Source organism: Panthera onca, chromosome D4 (genome assembly GCF_046562875.1).
Source record: "Panthera onca isolate mPanOnc1 chromosome D4, mPanOnc1 haplotype 2, whole genome shotgun sequence".
In the NCBI taxonomy this organism is placed as follows: domain Eukaryota; kingdom Metazoa; phylum Chordata; class Mammalia; order Carnivora; family Felidae; genus Panthera; species Panthera onca.
The window spans coordinates 91,446,119-91,463,190 of NC_138351.1; the positions used below are offsets into that span (position 1 = coordinate 91,446,119).

General features: G+C 62.9%; 3 protein-coding genes across 5 annotated transcripts; 1 reads left to right on the plus strand and 2 right to left on the minus strand.

Annotated features, from left to right (window-relative positions):
- Nucleotides 1–3,475: 3,475 nt before the first annotated feature.
- On the minus strand, nucleotides 3,476–7,371 carry LOC145713037 (uncharacterized). 2 transcript variants are annotated; one of them, XM_081790971.1, is made up of 4 exons: nucleotides 7,065–7,371; nucleotides 5,323–5,507; nucleotides 4,774–4,833; nucleotides 3,476–3,881 (listed from the first exon to the last, which is right to left on the minus strand). In XM_081790971.1, the coding sequence occupies exons 1-4, from the start codon at nucleotides 7,281–7,283 to the stop codon at nucleotides 3,644–3,646; spliced, it is 702 nt and encodes a 233-aa protein (XP_081647097.1). In that variant the 5' UTR covers nucleotides 7,284–7,371; the 3' UTR covers nucleotides 3,476–3,643. The 2 variants fall into 2 exon arrangements, with proteins under 2 accessions (XP_081647097.1, XP_081647096.1); XM_081790970.1 differs by having other exon boundaries at nucleotides 4,774–4,869.
- Nucleotides 7,372–7,483: 112 nt separating this feature from the next.
- On the minus strand, nucleotides 7,484–10,362 carry MRPS2 (mitochondrial ribosomal protein S2). The gene is made up of 4 exons (XM_060608234.3): nucleotides 10,264–10,362; nucleotides 9,870–9,995; nucleotides 9,084–9,213; nucleotides 7,484–8,590 (listed from the first exon to the last, which is right to left on the minus strand). The coding sequence occupies exons 1-4, from the start codon at nucleotides 10,301–10,303 to the stop codon at nucleotides 7,948–7,950; spliced, it is 939 nt and encodes a 312-aa protein (XP_060464217.2). The 5' UTR covers nucleotides 10,304–10,362; the 3' UTR covers nucleotides 7,484–7,947.
- Nucleotides 10,363–10,638: 276 nt separating this feature from the next.
- On the plus strand, nucleotides 10,639–15,730 carry PIERCE1 (piercer of microtubule wall 1). Of its 2 annotated transcripts, XM_060608236.3 has the most exons (4): nucleotides 10,639–11,160; nucleotides 11,985–12,063; nucleotides 14,480–14,671; nucleotides 15,430–15,730. In XM_060608236.3, exons 1-3 carry the CDS (start codon nucleotides 11,003–11,005, stop codon nucleotides 14,666–14,668), a joined length of 426 nt encoding a protein of 141 aa, XP_060464219.2. In that variant the 5' UTR covers nucleotides 10,639–11,002; the 3' UTR covers nucleotides 14,669–14,671; nucleotides 15,430–15,730. The 2 variants fall into 2 exon arrangements, with proteins under 2 accessions (XP_060464219.2, XP_060464218.2); XM_060608235.3 differs by lacking the exon at nucleotides 15,430–15,730 and having other exon boundaries at nucleotides 10,644–11,160; nucleotides 14,480–14,902.
- The last annotated feature ends 1,342 nt before the right edge of the window (nucleotides 15,731–17,072 follow it).

Below are 17,072 nucleotides of genomic sequence, written 5' to 3' on the forward strand. Positions count from 1 at the left end.
CAAGGGAGCCGGGAGGAGGATCCGAGAGAACCAGAGCAAACCCACAAAAGCACAGGGGCGGCGGGAGGTGCCGGAGACATATGTGTGCGGGTCCTCCAGGGCCCCCACCCTTCGCTCTATGTGTGTGTGTGTGCGTGTGTGTGTGTGTGTGTGTGTGTGTGTGTGTGAGTGTGTACAATGGTTAAAAACCTTGGTGAATATGGCTTACGTGTCTTCTTAGGGTGAGGAGGGCCATGGGGACGACGCTCCCCCTTGCTGGCTGTGGCCCAGAGCCCCTGGGTGGGGTCCGGGGCTCGCTTTTGGGATCCAGGTGCGTGCACACAGCGGGGAGCAGACAGGGTGCTGAGGGCAGGCATGGACGCGTCCACACAGGAACAAGGACAGAAGCGGTTTCTGCTCTGGGGGGTGGGGCAGAGGCTCTTAGGTCTTGTGCTTGGATTTGGGGAACTGGGGCTGCCAAGGCACAGCTGTCCCCGTGACGCCCCCTCAGGGCGCCCGAGTCCACCTGCCCCTGGGGGAGCACCTGCGACCCTCCTCTCTGCCTGAGGGCTCTGTCCTGCCCCAGGGGCGCCTCCTCTCCTGCCCGCCGGGGCCAGCCTGCCACCTGGGAGCACAGGTACCCCGCATGCCCTGGGGACAGGGCCGGTCCTGGTAGGACACCGTCTCCCAGCGGACTTGAGCGCCAGGCCGCCACGGTGCTCCCCCTCCTCCTCCGGGCTGCGTGGGTCCAAGTCCTCCTCTGCTCAGGGACCACCCTCTGTCCAGGCTCCACACGCTGGCACTTGAGGCAGGTCGTCTGGACCTTCTGGACTCGTGCTTCCTTGTCGGGAACGTGAGCAGAGGCCTCCCTCCCAGACTCGCCAGAGGGGACACGGCCAGGAACATTCAGACCCTGCAAAGGAAGATGCCACGTGGGGGACCTATCGGGTCGTGCTCCCTGAAGAGGTCACGGTGCTCGGCACACGGCAGGGACCTGAGATCGCCGGGTGATTTAGGCAAGGAGGGAGGGAAGGAGGGAGGGAGTGAAACCACAGAAGCGGGGTCCACACCAGGTCAGGTCAGAGGGTGTCACAGCTCGGGCCCTGGAAGGGGGCACGGGACACGTCCTTCTGTCCCTCCAGCGCTGACCTGCCTCCACGTGGGACCTGTTGACCTCCTGGATCGTCTCCACCTCCTCCGCAAACAACGCTGAGTGTTCCCAGAAGGGGGACAGCGAGCAGGGGCCAAGGAGGGGCTTCCGGAATCCAGTGCCCTGGGGGACTCTGGGACAGACTTCCAGGTGGCCCTTTATGTCCTCCAGGCACCAGGCCACGATTCCATCTCATCTCTCAGGGAATGTGCCCACCCATCTAGAAGGCCCGTTACGTCCCCATGTCACAGATGGGGACACCGAGGCTAATAGCACAGCCTGGGTCACAAGTAAGACGAGCTGGGTCAGGAAGCCCATCTCCTTGACTTTGGATTGTCCTACCCGCGGGCCTGCATCTTGGCATCCTGGGGTTCAGGATCCCTCTTCCTGGGGGACCCCACCACCCGCTGAGGGCTCCCCCTGAACTCAGGGGAGCAGAGCTGACCAACCTGCCTGGGGCCCCACATGGGGCTAGGGAAAGGCCAACCGGGGCTCTGTGGGCTCTCCCAGTACTGGGCTAGCTGGTCCCCTGCAGGACAAGGACTTCTCGCTGGGGATTGCCTGGGGCCTCTGCTTCCTCACATTGTCACCTGGGCTGCTGGGCCCCAGACCAGAAACCTGCCCGTCTGAAGGTGACCACCACTGCCTCCCTCGGGTCTCACTTGCCAGAGTCCCACCCCAGGACGCCCTGCATCTCTGATGCCTGTTCCCATGGGGGTTGCCTCCCGTTGGACTGGGACGGGTCTGGTCTCCATCCCCGGGAACGCACTGGCTTTGGTGCATTGTTTGGTCCAGAGGCCTGTGAACTTTTCTGGCCCTGGGTTGTGAGGGATGCTCTCCCCGCTGCAGTGTGACCGTCCAGCCTTCTGCATCTCCCGGTTTCTGTTTGGGCCACGGGAGGACCAGCCGTGTCCCGGCTGGCGTCAGGCTGTGGTGTCACAGCACAAAAAGGGGTCTCCAAGATTGTCCCCATTTTTACTAAAAGGGACCCAGTTTTACATCTAATCTTTAATCCATAGGGGAATTTCCCTTTCAAATAGCAAAAATGTTATTTCATTCAAGACAAGGCACCTGTTGTGAGATTCCACTTATAGGAAGCATCCAGGGTAAGGAATGGAACAGGGAGAGAAAGCAGATTAGGGCTTCCCGGGTTCTGGGTGAGGGGATGAACGGGGAGTGAGGGCTCCGGGTACATGGTGTCCCTTGGGGACTGAGATATTCTGCAACGATATTCTGTGGTGTTTGCACAGTGTTGTGAGTGGACTCAGTGCTCAGGAATTGCACAATTTAAAAGAAGTGATTTTATTTAAAGTCTAAAGTAGAAAACAGCATAAGACAAAAATAGACAAAACAAACACAAAACAGAAACCATAACGGGAGAGGAAGGAGTGTTTGGTGGGGCATCAGGCTGAAAATGTGTATCAGGCATTGGCACTGAGGGTAGTTCTACAGCTGGAGCTCCCCTGAGGGCTGCTGGGTGCCCAGCTGGCTCCAGGATCTTGCAGGGGCAGGGACAGAGGGGGCCAGGGGCAGGCTCTCCCTGCAGGGCTGCTGGGTGCCCAGCTGGCTCCAGGATCTTGCAGGGGCAGGTACGGAGGGGGGCAGGGGCAGGCTCTCCCTGCAGGGCTGCTGGGTGCCCAGCTGGCTCCAGGATCTTGCAGGGGCAGGGATGGAGGGGGGCAGGGGCAAGCTCTCCCTGCAGGGCTGCTGGGTGCCCAGCTGGCTCCAGGATCTTGCAGGGGCAGGGACGGAGGGGGGCAGGGGCAGGCGCTCCCTGCAGGGCTGCTGGGTGCCCAGCTGGCTCCAGGTCTTCTGCAAGATCGAGCGCAGAGGTCGGGTCTACGTTCCCAGCGGGTGGGGCCCTGGCTCGGGTTCTCCTGGAGCCGCAGCAGAAGGCGGGCGCCGCTGGGTGCAGGCGGCTCCTGGTCTGGAGGAGGGACTCCTGCTCTTGATGGAAATGCCGCCGGCTCTGGATGCGGCTTCAGTTCTGTTGCTGCTTCTGCAGCTGAATCTCCATCTTCAGATCGGAGAGGATCCGGGGCCGGAACCGCCGCTCGCTCCGGAGACGACGCAAGAGGAGATCAACATGCCTGCCTTCCAGACAGGCGTTTCCGAAGAAAGGAATATCCTGCTGCCTTTTCCAGAAGCTCTTGCCCAGGAACCCACACCTGGACCTCTTCCGGACCGCGGTCCCCCACTGGGTGCTCAGAGGCCGGTCTTCGCTCCTGGTCCCACACCAGCCTCTGGGGGCTCCTCTCTGCCTGGCCCAGCAGCGCCCGGCCCCACACACCCATATGTGTCCACCGCCAGCCTTCCGGCCCTCAGCTCGGCCTCCGTGGACTCCGGCTCCTCAGGCCGAGTCTGGAGAACGAGGGCTTTGGGGGCGGCCTGGGTGGCATCTGGACAGGACGACTTTCCTGGCCATCTCCAGTCCCTGGATCTGGAAACCCCTCGGTGGCCGCCCTCGTCCTGAGCCCACACTGGCCCACGCTGGTGGTTTCATGCACCTGCCCCTCAGTCGAGAAGAGGGAGTAGGCGTCCCCGCTGACCAGCTTCCTGCCGATCTCCTGAGTTTGCTCTGCAAAGACAGCGACCGGCAGCCGGCCCGGACGCATCATAGCCCTGCCCGGCCGTCTTCAACGTTCTGCCTTCACCTCCTGCTGCTTCCAGATGGGACGCAGACCGGTCTGGGGGCTGACAGAAGTCCTCCGAGTACGGGTCCAGCCAGGTGCCCAGAATGGAGGAGATGGCACTGGAGGGGGGGGGGGGGGCAGGCAGCAGAGTCAGCGGCCCGGCCTTTCCTTCCGCACGGCCCCCTGCGGGTCCTCCATCCAGAGGCCAGGCCCACCTGAGCACCACCCACCCACCCCCCCCCCCCCCCACCGTCACTGGCCGTCCAGGCAGGGGCAGGTCCGGTCAGGAGGCGGGGGCCTGGCCGTCCCCACGGGAGGGAGCCCTCCATCGACGGTGTGGGCACCCCTGCCTTCCTCAGGGAGGCCTGCCCCTCCCCTCTGTCTGTCCGGGGGCCTCCTGGCTACGGCGTAAACTCCAGGACGGCGGAGGGCTGCCGTGTCTGCTCTGTCCCTGCCCTGGCCGCACACAGTAGGTGCTGCGTAAGTGTGTGAGGAGGAGGGAACAGGCCCCGTCCTCCCGCCCAGCCTGCGTGGGCTCTCATGGCCCCTCGTCCCCAGCTCCTGCACCCATGGCTGCCGTACTGCCTTCGAGGCGCCTGGGGGTCTCCTCTCCCCACAGACACTATTCTCAGGAACACTATTCTCAGTCCAGGCAGCTGGACTCAGGGGACTGACGTGTGAGGTCGATGGCTGAGCAGGTGGCCCCCACGCCTCCGTGTGGGACCCCGGGTCGGGGCCGGGCAGGAAGGGCTGGGTGGGTTGTGGGGGGGACCCACTCTCTCAGGGGCCAACCTCAGCCCCCGGCCTCTCTTCTGCTCCCCAGGGCCCAGGACCCCAGCCACGGCTGTCTGACTCCTTTCCTCCTGCAGGAGAGGCCCCCACCCCTCGGCCCTCCAGCAGGAATCACAGCTCGTGTGGGAGCCACGGCTCTGCCCAGCGCCCCCGCCCCCGCCCCAGATGTCCCCCACCTTGGAGACGGGGGTCCTCCCATCAGCTCCCAAGTCCGCTCACTTTTTCAGTTGGTCCTGGGGTCCGCCGTCCTCGTCAGAATAAGGAAGGATGCATCCGTATCTAGAGGAGGCCGTGAGGGCATCACATCTACCGTACCTGCTATGATGTCTAGGGTTACTGGCTGACTTCTGGACGAGAACGGAAGCCCAGGAGGGTAGAGTCTGGTCTGGGGTATGCGAAACGTCTAGAAGGGGCTCCGTGCCCACTTGTTGAGTGAACGAAGCCCAGCCAGCATCTTACAGACATCCGAGGGGGTCGGGGACCCCTCCCTGGCCACCCCCAGGATGGGTCCCCCGTATGGAATCGAGGGCGAGAACAGCTTCGCCCCAGGCACGGGACACCCAGGCCGGAGGTAGAGAGGAAGCACGGCAGCCCCAGGCAACCCCCTCCACGGGCCGGGCACAGGGTGGGGGACCTGTCCCAACAGTGGGACACGACCCCATGTGGGGTGGTCCTCCTGACACCCAGGGTTCCCACGAGACACCTGAGGCTCAAAAAGGTGCCAGGAGAGGGTGGGGAGCCGCTGTGCTGTGCGGGGGCCGTGCTCACCCTTTCTGAGCCGCAGGTCCCGGGCCTCTTGGGTGGTGGCGTTCCTTTGGGAGGTGCGCAGGGAGACGGGGACATAGGAGAGAGCACTGCCCTGGGTCCCCCAGCTGCCTCAGGGTGTCTGCACTGGCCGTCCACACCCTCTGGGTCTCATCCAGGGGCAGGGCTGGATCATTTTCACAACTGGGCTAGGTTTTGGACAAAGGAGGGACAGTTCAAAATACAGTGTAAAAATAATCCTGTCCACGTCCTGAAGTGGCTTCGCTAATCTTACAAACACGTGAAGGGTGACTCCCACCTGGCCAAGGCTGGGGCTGGACGGTGGGGGTGGGGGTAGGGAGGAGCCCAGACTCCTTGGGTGGGGACTATGGCCCCTCAAGGCGCAAGCCGTGGGCGGGACCATGGGGAGTCACCTGGTTGGCTTCTGGGCAGGTGGCCTTCCGTGGCCGCCTCCGGGACTGGTTGTGGAGCCCCCTCCGTACCCACACTCACCCCGAGCTCCTGGCCCTCACTGGTGGCATGGCACTTACCCTCACCTTGGTCCCAAACCCACCCTGAGCCCGGCTCTCCCAGGCCTTTGCTCTGGTCCCCGTGGTCAGCTCCCTCGAGACCCCCGCTGGTCGGGGCATGGCCCCGTGTCAGGTCCGGTGGGCATGTCAGCCACCGCAGCGGCAGGGGGGAAGGGCTGGGGGCGACCCCTCCTCTCCTGACTCAGGAGCCGGTCCCCCAGCTCTCTCGGCCTCGAGTACACTGTCTCCTTTGGCCGCTCCTGGGCTCTCTTGGGGTTCATCTCCAGGGTGGCAAACGTGGAGGTGCCCTCCTGCCAGGGTCACCTTTATGTCAGTTTAGAAGCGGCCCTCAATCCCCCACCCCTGCTGTCCTAGAAGCCCGAGCCTTTTCTTTGGGTCCTCATTGCCCTGAAGGTGCCCTGATGATTTGGGTCTGCGTGTCCCGAGGCATCCACTCAGGAGGGGGCACCCTGCCTGCCCTGTACCCCCCAGCACTCCCAGTACGGGGAGCATTGCGGTGGCCAGTCATAACTCCTGTTACCCCAGGGGGCGCCTGGGTGGCTCAGTCGGTTGAGCGTCCAACTTCGGCTCGGGTCATGATCTCGTGGTTTGTGGGTTCGAGCCCCAGGTCGGCCTCTGTGCTGGCAGCATGGAACCTGCTTCGGACCCTCTGCCCCCTCTCTCTCTCTCTGCCCCTCCTCTGCTCGCGCTCTCCCCCAAAAATAAACAGTCCAAAAAATCAAAAACAAAAACCAAAACCCAACTCCTGGTAGCCCTGTTGGTCCTCACTGTACAGGTTCCAGGGGACCCTCAGGGGACAGAGGATGGCAGGGCCAGGCAGGCCGTTGGCGCAGTTCCCATGGCACGGTGGGGTGGCGACCAGTGCCCTCCATTCAGCCCCTAAACCCGGGACAGAAAAGGGGCCAATGCCGCCTCCCGTGTCCCTCACGGTCCTGCGCCGACCCAAGCTGCACCCCACCCCCCCGTGGCCTGTTTCTGGAGGCTGGCATGGGCTCTCTGCCACCGGCAGGCCTCACAGGGGCCCCACACAGGCCCCAGGAAGGCCCTGTTCACCGCATAGTTCTATATGGTGCTCACTTTTGAGGGTCTTGTGTCCCCACAGCTGGCCTCTCTGGAGCTCCAAGGGATGGGGGGGGGGGGGGGGCCAAGCACTTCTGTCAGAACTCAGTAGGAAGTACTTGCTGGTGGAAGCCCCGGGGGGACCCCTGCACTTACCTTCCCATAAATTGCATTTTCGTACTTCAGGTGGGCAAGCAGGCGCCCCGTTCCCCGCACCTTGTAAATCACGAAGCGTGGAAAACGGAAAACAGCAGGGACCTCCACCACGCACCCCTGCCCCAACCCTGGAAGAGGCCGGGTGGACACCGGGCCCCCTCTTCTTGCCCCCGTGTGCTTTTGCGCGACGCGGGCTAGCACAGGCGGGCAGGTGTCCATGCACACGAGAGCGTGTGCGCCGCGGGGCGGCCTCACTGATGGGCGGGTCCCCAGGGGCTGAGCCCTCTCCACCCCTCACATCCACACGAAGCTTGAGAGTACCGTGAGCTCCGTGGAGCCCACGGCGGTCTGACGGACGCCACGCTGGTGAGCAGAGGCACATAAACCGCACCGTGCAACCCACAGGCCCCAAAGCCGCATCCGTCCAAGTGAAAGCTTTATTTCCGTTGGGATCCTGCTGTCTGCTTTGCCCGGCCCGCCCCCTCCCGGATGGGATGCTCTAGGTGGCTGGCCCTGCGGCCTCCGGTTCCAGAACAGCCCCAGAAACCGTGGAGGACGCAGCCCAACCTCGGCACAGTCTGGGAGACGATGAAGGGCGACTCGGTGGGAGGGCCTCCCCGACACACAAGGGACTGAATTCAGGGTGTAAGCGAGGCTTTCCGGACTCCAGGACGAGCGTGTCTTCCGGACTGCTGGCTGCTGGCCCTCTGTGCACCCGCTGGGACCCACGGGTCTCGAGTGGAGCCCCGGGCGGGGCGGGGGGGGGGGGGGGGGGGCGGCTGCCAGGAGCCGTTACTAGCAGCAGGGTCAAGAGGTCAAGTCGGGGTCAAGAGCCGCAGGACCCGCTAAGGACTGCGGCCGGGGAAGGCAAGGGGCTCCTGGCTCAGGGACAGGCGCGGCTGCCGCTCTCCTCGGGCAAGGGAGAGGACCTGTTGCCGGGATATGCTCCCAGGGAGGGCGGGTGAGCCGGCCCCCCGCCCCGGGCCTCCGGCCCCTCCTGGCCCTGCAGTCGATACAGGGCCTCCATATGCCTCCGCTTCTGCTTGGCCCGGTTGATGATCGTCTGGAAGAGCCTGCAGAAGAGGTGGACAGACGGGGGAGAGTCGTCGTTGCCGGGGACGGGGTAGGTGATGAGACACGGGTTGCAGTTGGTGTCCACGATGCCCACGGTGGGGATCTGCATCTTGGCTGCGTCTCTCACAGCCACGTGGGGCTCAAAGACGTTGTTGAGCGTGTGCAGGAAGATGATGAGGTCTGGCAGGCGGACCTTGGGTCCCAAGAGGAGCGGGGCGTTGGTCAGCAGGCCGCCCTTGAAGTAGCGGGTGTGGGCGTATTCGCCGCAGTCCCGGGCCGTGGTCTCGATCAGGTGTGAGAACTGCCTGTTGCGGCCCACAAACAAGATGATGCCCTTGCGATAGGCCACGTGGGCCGTGAAATTCAACGCCAGCCGCAGGTGCGCGGCCGTCTGTTCCAGGTCAATGATGTCCTGGTCCAGGCGACTCCCAAAAATGTACGGCTCCATAAACCTGCCGGAGACCCCACAAAGGCAAGGGTGAGCAAAGTCCACGTGGCCAATTGGGCGCCTTCTGGTCTGAACGCCCACCACCCGCCAGGGCCCTCCGTGGAGGACCCTCTGGGGCAACCATCCCCGGGGACGGCGCAGTCTGCAACCCGCAACCACGACGGCAGTGGGGGCCCCTGTCTGGCGAGTGATGGCCGGGAGGCAGTGGGGGTGGGGATGCCACCGGAAGGAACGCCGCACACACATCTGAACGTGTGAATGCGCCACCGCTGCCTCCCTCGCCAGCCTCCACCCTGTGCCCCTGAGCACACAGTCCAGCATGGGGGCCAAAGCGGAGTCTGAGAATCAACCCCTGCTCCTCCCCGGGGCTCAGTGGCCCCGTCTGGAAGAGGACGAAACGCGCCAGTGCAAAAAGGGCCTTGGACTCCAAGGATCCCGAGGCAGGAGGGTCCCCGGGCCCCGCAGGCACCACCACACCGGGCCCCCGTGTCTGTCACCTGTGCCGACAGCCTGCTTTGTGCCCCAGGTGCACCCGGGCATCGAAGAGGCTTCTCACGGAAAACAACTCCTTGACGTTGAAGAAGTCAGAGTGCTTGAGGGGCTCGTTGAGGATCCTGTCGTTGAGATCTGGGGTGGGGAGGAGAGGGTGCTGTGGCTTGCGCCCCCCCTGCTCCCAACCAGAAGGGAGGCAACATGGCCGGAGAGGGGGAGGGCCGGTAATTCCAGCTGACCAAAGTGCCGGAGGCCACGGGGTCCCTTCCAGGAGATTGGGGCTGCAGCCAGGCTCTGACCCTAGCTTTGCTCCTGGGTAACCCTGGTCAAGTCTATACCCAGAAAGGGGAGGGGCCCAGGCCGGTCCTGGGCGTGCCTCCCAGTCACCAGAGGAAGGTCCCGATCAGGTGTCCAGGGAGGGCTCAGCGGTGCAGAGGGCACCTCCCAAGGGGCCAAGCCACATGGGCCACCATTCGCTCTCCCTCCCCCCACCCGGGGAGGACAGTGGCCTTAGCCCCATCCTCAGATGAGAGCGGATGATAGGGCAGGGCAGCGAGGCACGAGCTCAGGCCACTGAAAGTGCACGTGCGGGTGCACCCAGCACACGGGGCTGCCGGGGGCAGGAGACGGAGGCAGGCTGCCCCTTCCTTCCCGGGTCCGCACCCCTCCGGGCCTTCACACCTAATGGCAGGGCACTCAGAACTCCTCGTGGCAGACGATTTCAACCCCAAACGGGGGAGGCCAGGCGCGGTCCCCTCAACACCCTAAGCTCGCAGAGGAGCCGACCTTACCGATGCTGCCTTCGGGCTCCCTGACGGCGGGGGTCGCAGCGCTGGCCAGGGTCCTGCCGCTCGGCCGGGCCCGCCCCGGGGTGGCGCTCTGGAGCAGACGCGGCCGCAGCTGCCCGGCGCAGACACCTGGGGAGAGAGCAGGCTGGTGGCGCGCGCGCCCGGCTGCTGTCCCTGCGGGGGCCTGGGTCCCCGCGCGGCGGGCGCTGCGTGACCCGCAGGCCTGGGAGGCGTCGCGCCGCCCCCCGTCCCCACCCCCCGCCCGCACCCCGCGCCCCTGCCCGTGCCCTCCGGCCCGGACCCGTCCCGCCGCGTCCCCGGGGATCCCGCCCGCGCCCTGTGCTCCGCACCCCCCGGAGCCCCCCGCCCGCGCCCCCCGGCCCCCGCGCACGCTCACCCGCGCCGAACAGGCGGGACACGGACGCGGCGGGCGCCATGGCGCGGAGGGCGGACGCGGCAGGGACGAGCTCTGGGAGCGGCGCTCCTTCCGCCGCCGCCGCCAGCGCCCCGGCCGCAGCGCCGCCTGCCGGCCCGGAGGTGCCTCTGCGCTCCCCGCCGCTCGGCTCGGGGTCCGGCCGCGCAGGCCAGCGACGCGTGAGCCCCGGGCCCGACTTCGGCCCGCCGCCCGCCCGGGCGCCACGGACACGGGAGGATGGAGCGGCCCGGCGGGGTCGGGGCGAGCGCGGGGTGTAGGGAAGCACGGGGTGTAGGGGAACCGGCCCTGTCCCCCCAGTTCGCCCCCTGCACCCCGCACGAGCCGCCGTCCCCGTGGGGGCCCTCCTCACCTCGGGCCAGTCCAACACAACCCGTCGTCTCCCAGGGGGACTCCCGTAAGATTAGGCGCATCTGGAGTCTGCATTTAGAGGCCGGGTACGGGGCGGGGGGGGCGGGGCCTGACGTCCGGGGCCGGGGACACCCAGGCACGCGGTAAAACGGCGTGTGGAGCTGGAAGCGGGCCTTCTGCGGGTGAAGGCCGAGACCTGGGGTCCCCCGGCCAGTAGGGGAGCGGCTGGGAAGGCCGTGGGCGCGGCGCCTTTAAGGCCCGACCGCCCAGTCAGGTGACCCGGCCGTCGCCTGGCAACGGGAAGCCGCGCGGACGCCCGCGCTCTCCCACCGACGCCGCGGAGGTCAGGCTCATGTCCGAGGCGAACCCCCGAGAGTGCGCGGAGGCTGCGGAGCCCCCGGCCCCCGAGGCCCCGGCCCCCGCGCCCCCGAAGAGAACCAGCGACTACTACCGCATAGACGGGGATCTGCCGGTCAGGTTCAACAACCCGGAGTGGTTTCGGGGCTACGGGTGAGGACGGAGTCAGGGGCCACCGGGCACGCGCTGGGGCTGGGTGGCGGCTCCGCTCACTAGGCCCGCACACACGAGTCCGCGGCCTGGCCCCGCGCCCCGCTGTTACCACCAAACGGGCGAGAAAGTCCTCGAAAGCACAAGCGAGGGGCCTGCAGGCAGTGCAGGAGGGGCCGGGGTGGCCGGGATAAGTCCTACCTCTCAGGGCTGGGAGGCGTCGCCACCGGCCCGCCTGAGCTGAGCTGCTCATGGCTAACCCTGGGCCGTTGGTAGACCCCTGCCCTCCCTCACCTAGTCTCCCCTGCCATCCCGTGGACCGGGGGGCTGTTATCCTGTCCCAGGACAGACAACTGGGGTGCAGAAAGGTGGTATCTCGCTCAAGCTCTGGAGGCATGAGACAGAGCTGATGTCCGAACCCAGCCACTCAGTTCAGCTCAGGGTCAGCATCAGAGACCCTAGGCGTGTTTTCTCTCAGAGACCCCGGAGTGGACGACCCCCAACCCCCCCCACCCCACCCCAGCGGGGGTGTGGCAGCTGAGCCGCAGCTCCTGACCTCCCTGCCTGTCCAGGAAGTGACGGCAGGTGCCAAGACCCTGCGAGGGTTGCCTTTAGGGCTTTGGCCTGCCTTGGGGGAGAGTAAGGGCAGAGGTGAGCAGAGGGGGCGGGGAGGGTGAACCTGCGGGCCAAGGGAGCCCACGCTCACGGCTGCATTGCCAGCCTGGGGCGTTCCCGACAGAGCTCCATCAAGCAGATGTTTTAAGGCCGCGGCTTGGGCAGAATTAGAATAAATGCACGGAAAATAGAGTGTGTTTCTCATCTGCCAGGACCAAGGAGCCTGTCTCCGTGTACAGGACCAGTAACCAAGCTTACGGGAGCAGGGCCCCCACTGTGCACGAGATGCCGGTAAGCGGGAAGCACGCGTATGTGGGGAGCGGGGGGCATCTCCAGGAGGAGGCTGCAACCCTGGATTTCTCAAAAGGGCAACACATGGGGGGGGCCGTCCAGAGGGGCCCAAAGTTCCAACATCACAAAGGGGGAGGGGGCACCTCAAATCTTTTTGACACAGGGCCGGGTAGAAATAACTAAGTGAATTTGGCAACGAAGTGTTTTAAAGATGAGAACAGCGCACGTAGAGTGGCCTTAAGACGTCCCCAAAGGCTGGCTCCTCTTACATAGACACCACCCCCCCCGCCCCCCCCCCGCCCCCCCCCCCCCGGCACCTTCAAGCATTGAGTTTGGAAGCAAATAAGGGATCGGCTGCCTCCTTTTTGTAATAATGCCTGATGTTAATGAACTCGTGACCTTAAGAGGCAGTGCCGGCGAAAAAGCACAGGTTGCAACGGGACAAGGCACATTGGTGGATCTGGGGATCCGTGTACTTTTGGGCACCCCCCCACCCCCTTTTTGAGGTTGACTTCACAGTCTGGAGGTCTAGAACTGCCTTCTAAAACTCCCCTGAAGTCCCTCCTGGGCCCAGGTGAGGGGTCAGATGCACCAGCATAAGCATCCCCTGGATACCCAGGACAGTAGGGCCGCCCATTTTGGGGTGACAGTGTGGTTTTTTCCTTCAAAATAGTCATCATTTTAAAAGGTCTGGTTATATCGCTTATTTACGTGTTTTACATGGGGGATAGAGCTCTTGGGAGATTATGTGTCTAGAAAGTTTCCAGAGGGGCGCCTGGGTGGCTCAGTCGGTGAAGTATTCGACTTTGGCTCAGGTCACGACCTCCCGATTCATGGGTTCGAGCCCCACGTCGGGCTCTGTGTTGACAGCTGGGAGCCTGGAGCCTGCTTTGGATTCTGTGTCTCCCTCTCTCTCTGCCCCCACCCTGCTCGCACTCTGTCTCTCTCTCTCTCTCTCTCTCAAAAATAAATAAACATTTGGGGCGCCTGGGTGGCTCAGTCGGTTGAGGGTCGACTTCGGCTCAGGTCACGGTCTCGTGGTTTATGAGATCGAGCCCCGCGTCCGGCGCTGTGATCACAGCTCGGATCCTGGAGCCCACTTCGGATCCTGTGTCTCCCTCTCTCTCTGCCCCTCCCCTGTTCACGCTCTGTCTCTCTCTCAAAAATAAACATTGGAAAAAAATTGAAAAGAAAAATGATACCGCGAGGAAACTGTCCTCTGCGATACTGGAACGGTATCCCGCTGAAGCGTACAACACGAAAAGTGAACGCTGATGAACGAACGCTGTGGACTTCAGTGACACGTGGATGTGTGGACGTCGGCTCAGCTGTCAGAAACGTGGCACAGTGACGCTCAGGGCGGCCGTCTGTGCCCTGGGGGTGGGGGGAGGGGGCCGTGATGGCTATCTGGGAACTCTGCACTCCACACTCAATTTCTCTGGAGCTCACAGCCTCTGCCCCGAGAAAAGACAGTCTATTAAAAACATGCACGGAAGCCATTTCTCTTTGTCCCCGCTTCCTGCCAAGGAGACACAACAGCCAGCGATCTTGACAGGAGGCTAGCTAAAGAACAGCTCACCTGTCCAGGGTGAGCCATCTGGCAGAGAGCCCCAGGCCCGGGCGCCCCAGGGTCACCCGATGATGCTGTGCTGTTGGACTAATCCCCACCACCCTAGTGCCTGCACACGGGAGCTCGGGCTTGTCTGGGGGTGGTCCTCACCGCACCCTCACCCCACTAAGGCAGTGCCCCCCCGCACCCCTGCACTGGTGGGGCGTGGGCATCAGAAGCGTGTTACAGCTCTACAGGGGATTCACGTACGCGCTCAGGGCTGAAACCCACGTGTGTTGACTTTGGCTCTTCTCTGCAGAAGAGGAAACTGACATTCAGAGAGGTCCAGATGCGTATCTGGTGGCACGGTTGGTCCGAGCAGAACTGGGGTGGCTTGGGGCCAGCAGTGGCCGTGCTACGCCCAGGTGGCCCGTAAGCGGTCCTTCAGTCCGTGCGTAGCGAGCTATTAGTAAGTGTTCCCAGACGTCACCTATAAATTGGGATGGTCTGGGGGCTCCCGGGTGGCTCAGTCGCTGACGCGTCCGACTCTCGATCTCGGCTCAGGTCGCCATCTCCCGGTTCACAGGACGGAGCCTCGAGTCGGGCTCAGCGCTGAGCCTGCTTGGGATTCTTTCCCACTCCCTCGCCTCCTGAGCGTGTACACTCTGTCTCTCAAAATAAATCAATAAAATTATTTAAAAAAAAAAAAAGTAAACAGGGACGGCCTGGGCCATTCTGCCCACCCTGACGTCGCTGCTTCCTGGGGGCGGAGACGACATTTTCTTACAAATTCTTGCTCTTCTTCCAGAAATGCCCGATGACCGGCTGCACACCCCATTAATTCTTGTGTCCCCTTGCCACTTCCAGAAAGTATTTTACCCAAATTCGGGCAAGTTTTCCAGACACCTTGCGGCCGGTGGGATGTTCCGGAACAATACTTTCAACGTCTGCGTGGAGAAGAGCGTTGTGACGGGTCCCGACAACTACATCACCTCCTACGACCGCTTCAACTTCCACCCCAGCTACAACGTCAACAGGCCCTCCATCTGCGATTGAGAGGTCAGGGGTCCCCTGACACCAGCAGCAATGACCTGACACATTGCCCCCCGTCTCCCGTAATTTGCCCAATCGTGAAGGTGCAGACTTCACTGCTTTCCCTGACAATGTTTGCTCTTTACATTAGGAAAACATGCGGACGGGGCAGTAACGTCCTATGTGCTTGTTTTACTTCTGAGCTGGGAAGGATGTTAGTGGCTTGACTTTCCATTAAAAAAGTCGCAGCATTCTGAATTCTGGACTCACCTGTAATCAGGGAACAGGACCGTGGGCGTCCTGGGACCCAAGTTTTGGCCTGGCACGAGGAAGGCCTGGGTAACCCCCACCCCCCTCCCCTGTCCCCCGTGTCTTTCTCGGCAGCCGTTTCACACTCCAGACAGATCCCGGAGTGGGTTTCCTGTTCTAAAGCGCCTTGGTGGAAATCGGGAGGGTGGGATGCCCTGCCTGGAGGGAGGACGGGAGCTGTGCGGGGAAGAAGGGCAGGAACACAGCCCCCTGTCCCTGACGCATGCTGGCCGGCGTGGAGTCCCCGGGAACATCCTGCGGCCACCGAGAGGGGCAGGGCCGGGAGGCCAGATCAGTGGAACGGGCCTGGCCAGCGCCTCTCGCGGTTGGAGGGGGTGATGTGTCCGTGGGACTTGTCCCTTTGTGTTCATTTCCAATGTTCAGTAAAACGTTAAGAAAAAACCCGGCAGGCAGGGAATAACGCATTTTCTGGGTGGGGTAGCAATGACAGTGCGTGCACGTTGATTTCTCTGCAGTCCTCAATCGATTGAGGTACGAGAGCAGGACGTGTTCATCATGGGAAATCCGGAAGGCACTCGCTCTAGACAGAGGCCACGGTTACGTTCCACGGATGCTATCTCCTTTACAAAAATCGTGGTCCCGTCAGAGTGGGAAGGAATGAAACGCCATGACTGGTTATTTCTTCATTAAAACCTTTTGATTATTAATACACAGAAGTAGACATTTTGGCCACAGGCTTAATGTCCCATTTGGAACGGAAATGGTTTCCAGAGAAAGTCGATATTCTTAATAAAAAGATGCGAAGCTGAGCCTGAAGCCAGGGTCTGTGCGTTATCTTTCTGAGCCACAAAACCAGTGGGCTCTCCAGGCATCAGGCCAAAAATTACTTTCCACGACCCTTCACTAAAAAATACCCAAATCCTGGGGACGCTTCTGTGCTGAGCCTCTGTTGAAATAAACACAAGACAAAGAATGCCTTTTTAACCAAGTTTCTAAACTCCCCGAAAAGAATGAACTCCTCCCTCGGCAGCTATGAAAAGCAGGTTGGGGACTCCGGGGAAGGGCAAAGTTAGCTGGCAAGATAGCCGTTTTTCCTCCTGGTCGGAGCTGGTGAGTGCCACGCTCGGAGAGGCCGCCCCTGCGGCCGGCTGGGGGTGCCAGGGGAGCCGACATCGCCAGACCTGGGCATCCTAACAGGTGCTGGGTGCTTCGACGCGTCACGGCCGATAAACTGCTCTGTCAGAGATGCTAGTGAGGTAAAGCTACACTCTACGTGCATTGTAAGCAGAATGAATGTCTGGGAAGATGGAAACCAGAAATAACTTTGATAGAACATATATGCCCGTCTTCCCGCGAGAGCGGGAGCGTCTCCAGCTCAGGCTCCCGGCGTCCTCGTCCTGGCGCACCCCCGTCTGCTGGCTTGGGTTCTCGGAGGACCTCGACGTCATCACCTGGGGCGAGTCCCAGGCCTGCCCGACGCGGAGCCCGCCTTGGGTGTGTCTGGGGAGGCGTGGCCGTGGGCAGGGGACCCCGCAGCCCTGGCCCCGACGCTGCACACAAGTCTTACGGGGACTCCGGTGCCTATAAACTTCTCTTTTGGCACGTCTTCCACCAGGAATCTTCATGTGTTGAGGGCAGACGCAGAGCGTTTAGGTGGACGGTCTCACGGAAGGCCGCGGGGACGCGCGGGGGCCGGGTGCCCGAATCACGGGAAGGACCCCGTCCCTCCCTGGCCGCAATCCTGACGTCTCTCAAAGTCCTCACTCCGCGTCAGAACAGTTAGGTGAGAGGCCAGCACGGCATCTCTGTGTTTCCTGACTGTGACGTCAGGAAAGCCTGTCTTGACCCACGAGGAGGCCTGGCCGGGTCGGGCTGTTTCCTTCCACCACGAGACGCGACGCAGAGAACCGGGGCGTCACTAGGCCCCCGCTGCTTGGCTGCCGGGTGGGGTGAAGGGCAGCGGCTTCGCGCGCTGAACACGTATTTCCATGCGCATCAGTAACTCTTTGTCTCTCGGTCGCAGTCGGTGAGAACACAGGGTTCCAAACACACAGGAAATGCGTCCACGCTGGGCGGAACGTCTGTCCAGGGCACCGAATGGCAGAAACCCAAAGACTCTGCAAATAACAGACTATTTCCCGCTCCGGGTCCGCCTTCC

What these genes read in the sequence shown, in the direction of transcription:
- LOC145713037 (XM_081790970.1), bottom strand. Translation starts at nt 7,283, where the DNA reads ATGGACACCTGCCCGCCTGTGCTAGCCCGCGTCGCGCAAAAGCACACG. An exon ending in AAAATGCAATTTATGGGAAG is followed by an intron (nt 5,508 to 7,064) that starts GTAAGTGCAGGG and finishes TCCAAAACCTAG; the next exon opens with CCCAGTTGTGAAAATGATCC. An exon ending in GGACCTGCGGCTCAGAAAGG is followed by an intron (nt 4,870 to 5,322) that starts GTGAGCACGGCC and finishes ACATCATAGCAG; the next exon opens with GTACGGTAGATGTGATGCCC.
- MRPS2 (XM_060608234.3), bottom strand. Translation starts at nt 10,303, where the DNA reads ATGGCGCCCGCCGCGTCCGTGTCCCGCCTGTTCGGCGCGG. An exon ending in GTCCCGCCTGTTCGGCGCGG is followed by an intron (nt 9,996 to 10,263) that starts GTGAGCGTGCGC and finishes CTCTCTCCCCAG; the next exon opens with GTGTCTGCGCCGGGCAGCTG. An exon ending in GGAGCCCGAAGGCAGCATCG is followed by an intron (nt 9,214 to 9,869) that starts GTAAGGTCGGCT and finishes TCCCCACCCCAG; the next exon opens with ATCTCAACGACAGGATCCTC.
- PIERCE1 (XM_060608236.3), top strand. Translation starts at nt 11,003, where the DNA reads ATGTCCGAGGCGAACCCCCGAGAGTGCGCGGAGGCTGCGGAGCCCCCG. An exon ending in GAGTGGTTTCGGGGCTACGG is followed by an intron (nt 11,161 to 11,984) that starts GTGAGGACGGAG and finishes CTCATCTGCCAG; the next exon opens with GACCAAGGAGCCTGTCTCCG. An exon ending in CCACTGTGCACGAGATGCCG is followed by an intron (nt 12,064 to 14,479) that starts GTAAGCGGGAAG and finishes TGCCACTTCCAG; the next exon opens with AAAGTATTTTACCCAAATTC.